The sequence below is a fragment of the Parus major genome, chromosome 23 (genome assembly GCF_001522545.3).
Source record: "Parus major isolate Abel chromosome 23, Parus_major1.1, whole genome shotgun sequence".
Taxonomy (NCBI): domain Eukaryota; kingdom Metazoa; phylum Chordata; class Aves; order Passeriformes; family Paridae; genus Parus; species Parus major.
The window spans coordinates 5,771,747-5,775,909 of record NC_031791.1 but is presented as its reverse complement, the minus strand read 5'-3'; the positions used below and the strand labels follow the sequence as shown (position 1 = coordinate 5,775,909).

Here is a 4,163-nt window from a genome sequence, read left to right as displayed (position 1 = left end):
CACTGTTCCCATCCCAGCCCCACTGTTCCCATCCCAGCCCCACTGTTCCCATCCCAGCCCCACTGTTCCCATCCCAGCCCCACTGTTCCCATCCCCACTGTTCCCACCTGCAAAGCTGCCAGCACTGAGGAAACTGCACAACTCAACCCAAACATTATTCCCAACTGCCAGCACTCCCCAGCTGCCAATGAACCAGGAATTTTTGGGAACACACCACAGGTATCAGCTCCTCCAAACCTTAAACACACCCTGGCCTTTGTGTGAGCCAGGAAAAGTGGCCAGGGCTGCAAAGAGGCCAGCAGCCAATGCCCCACAGCACAACGGGGTCTGAGCTCAGTGAATCCCAAAATAAACCTGCTCCAAGGACTGGGACACTGTCCCCAGCTGGGTTTTGAGTTCACTGCTGGATGAGCCAACAGTGGAGCTCCAGCTGTTCCTCCCTCCACGATGGATTCCAGCCTGGCAGGTCTGGGGTTGGATCAACCACACACACAGCACACACACACACAGACACAGCTCACAGCCACAACAGAGAACCCTCAGCATCACAACCGTCCCAGCAGCCTCAGAAAACTGCAATTTCCTTTCCTCCCCCACCCAAAATAGGGATTTTTTTCCTCCAGGCCTCTCACTTACCTCTCCCATAGCCCGTCCCTCCAGAGCCAGCGCCTGGAAATCGTGATTCAGCTCGTCCATGGAACGCACCTATTCACAGATGGGGAGAAAAGGCCGTGAGGAAATGCTTTTATTTGCTGTTATTTTTATTATAATCAGAGTTTACAGCCATTTTTCTGCTCCAGACTGAGAGCTACATTCCACATGAGAGCCTGTAACGAGGTTATGGAGCTCCAGAGCAAGACTTACCTTTAACACTCCCAGCAGTTATAACATTTATATACTTTCATTATTATGGCCACACGTGGATTATTAAACACAGATTTATTTATGTGTGCTAGATTTATACAAGCACAAGAAAGGAACAACCAGCAATTACTTTAAAGACACACAAAGCCCAACAACTGTCTCTGCTCGTATTTCACAGTGGTTTCAGGTGAGGGAGTCAAGGCATGAGGAGCCAGCATCATTCCAGGTGGGAATCAAGGAAAATCTCCTGTATAAACCTGGAAAATTTACATTCAGGTTACACTGACACGAGGGAGAAAATCACAGTGGTTTGATTTGCTGAAAACTGAGTTATTTAGAGCAGAAAAATAAAGGGTAAACTTGAAACTATTGGATAAATAAGTTGATAGAACCATAGAGTGTCCTGAGTTAAATGGATCCATAAGGATCATCCAGGCAAACTGCAGACCTCCCAACAACCCCAGCCTGGGCAGCCCTGCAGTGGTGTCCAAAGGCTCCTGGAGCTCTGCTGGGTGAGTTACAAGACCAAAAAAATCCCAAATCTTGTTTAGATCTCATGGCCCACCTGTGAGACCCCCCTCACTGACCCAAACCCTGATTTCTGATCCTGCAGCAGGGCTTCCAGCAGGACCCAGACCTTGTGGGTGCTTCATTCCTACTCTAAGACAATATTCTGGAGATCTGAACTAACAATCAGCACCACATTCACCTCCAGAAATCCCCTCCAATCTGAATTCTTCTATTTTGTGGCCATCACACCTTACAAAAGGTTAGTGGTGTATTACTGAATTATTTAATAGATATTTACATAATTAGTAAATCCTCAGGGGTCAGAATCCCAATTTAAAAGTCAGGTATCTCCTGTGGCTGTGGTTATCTGCAGCTCTGCCTCAGTCCTGCCACCTTTAGCAGTGACATTTGTCACATGGGCACTGACACAGAGTGAAAACCCTTCCCAAAATTGCTGCCCAGGGCCTCTCCTGCCCTGCCAGCTCCATCCCTGCCCTGCAGCTGCCACACAAACGGCACTGCCACCAAATTCTTCCATGGAGCACTTGGAGCTGAGCTCATGGAAAGTGCTGCAACCCCCAGATGTGCCAAACCACACGAGCTGGCAGAGAGCAGATGATTATTTCCATCAGAGGAAAGGAGAAGTTGTACAGAGAGGTTCAGAAGGTGACATGAACTCATTGCTGCTCAAGTGATGTCCCAGCAAACCACAAAAGCCACTGCAAAGGCTGCTCCCAGTGTGTCCAGCAGCTTCCCCAACACAAATCATCCCCCTGGCTGGCAGCTGAGCTCCTCCTGCTCCCATCTCCTCAAAACAAAGCTGACACAAAGATCCAACCACTGCACTCCCAGTGAAATCCAGAAGGATATGAAGTGGTGCAGGTTTTTGATTTGGAATCATGGAATGGTTTGGGCTGGAAGGGACATCAAAGCTCCTGCAGTGCCACCACCCCTGCCACTGTCCCAGGTGGCTCCAAGCCCTGGCCAGCCTGGCCTTGGATGCTGCCAGGGATCCAGGAGAGCCACAGCCTCTCTGGAATTCTATCCCAGCCTCTCCCACCTTCCCAGAGAATGATTTCTCCCTTAAATCCAATTTAAAGCCGTTCTCTGTCAGTCTGAAACCATCTCCTCCTGCCACCCCAGGCTTTTGTCTCCTTCCCCTGCAGGCACTGGCAATGAGATCTCCCCAAAGCCTTCCCTTTTCCAGGCTGAACAATCCCAATTCCTCAGCTTTTCCTGGCAGCAGAGGTGCTCCAGGCCTGCAGATGACTCACAGGACAATGTCACACAGGAGGAACAGGCTGCCTCCATCCCCTTCCCAAATATCCCCCACCCCAGCCACCACAAAAAGCAGAAATAAAAACTGCCTTCTCTAGCAGCTGTCAGAGGTGAGGAAATGAAGGAATCATTCATTCACAGGTATTTCACATCCTTTATCGTCTCTCTTTCAAGAATCCTAACAAACAGGGATGAAAGCATTTTCTAAATCGGGTCTTTGTGCCTGATTTTGGTCACTGTGCTCAAAGTGTCCATAAACAGCAATTCTCAGCTCTTTCTCTCAGTCACACACTTCCTTTACCTTCATTGATCACTGGATCCATTTATTTGATTTTCAAAGGCTGCACCCAAAAGATCCTTTTCCCATTTCTCAGCCTGTAATGTTAAATAGCGACACATTTTCACCTCGTTGCACACAAATACCACAGGGCTCCTTTGTTTTCCTTCCAGGAAGAACAAAGTGTCTGAACCAGCAGAACACAAAAGGGAAAGACTTCCAACACCTCTGCATTCCAAAAGTCAGGGATTCCTCTGGAATGGCAATGAAACAACGGAGCTGATCTTCCACCTCCCCAGGATCTGCTCCTGTTAAAGACCCCTGAGCTCTGAGGAGCAGAGAGCAGAGGCAGGATGGTGTAAACACCACAAACTCCAGAGTCAGAAGCTGTCCCCAGACGAGCAGTGATGAGATTTGATTACCAGAAAATGTGGCTCACCACTGAGGCAGGGATTTGAGAGAAATCCAGAAGACAACGCCAGCATCAATCCATGCCCTGACACCCAGATCCAGAGTGACAGCCTTGGAGGGAGGGGAGAGCTCACCAACTCCAGGAATCACACAAGGAGGGGGCAGCTGGAGTTCCAGTCGTCACTCTGGAAGTGATCCAAGCAAACCTGACTCCTGCTGCTCCCAGCCAGCAGCACCCCAAGGCTGTTCCAGCCCGTCCCAGGCAGGCTGTGCCTCTGGAAAGGGATGCAGAGTGCACATCCATCCTCACAGGAGCGAGCTGCTGCCTTCCTGAGGGTGACACAACTCCTCCCTCCTGCTCACACTCACTCTGGAACCCCATTCACAGAAGGAAGGCTCCTGCACGCTGCTCCTAAGGAGTTACACAAGAACATCCCTCCCCTCGCATGGGATGCGCTCAGGAGGAACGGAAATCTCATTCAGGAGGAGCAATCTCCACACACTAACCCAGGAATGTGTGTCACTGTCACACACTGCAGCTCCAGCCTCTCCCCTGGCTGCAGAACCCTTCCTTCCCTGCCTGCCCGCTGGGAGCGAGCCCTGAGCGGGATTCACTGCAGCCACGGCAGGAACCGGGGCAGAAACACGGGATGGCTGCAATTCCTGAGCCTGGGAGAGTTCAGCTCCCAGAGTTCAGAGAGTTCTGTGCTGGAAACATGGCATAAGGCAAGGCACAGCTGGATTCCCACTGCACACCCCCCAGGCACAGCTGGATTCCCACTGCACACCCCCCATAAACAGCTGGATTCCCACTGCACACCCC

At 50.7% G+C, this 4,163-nt stretch overlaps 1 protein-coding gene across 1 annotated transcript in view; it reads right to left on the bottom strand.

The window, feature by feature from the left end:
• The window catches only part of PUM1 (pumilio RNA binding family member 1), a 51,200-nt gene that overhangs the window by 35,996 nt on the left and 11,041 nt on the right, over positions 1-4,163 (bottom strand). Inside the window, exon 2 of the mRNA XM_015649068.3 lies at positions 637-705. Coding sequence (XP_015504554.1) covers positions 637-705 — 69 coding nt within the window. The remainder of the gene's footprint in view (positions 1-636; positions 706-4,163) is intronic.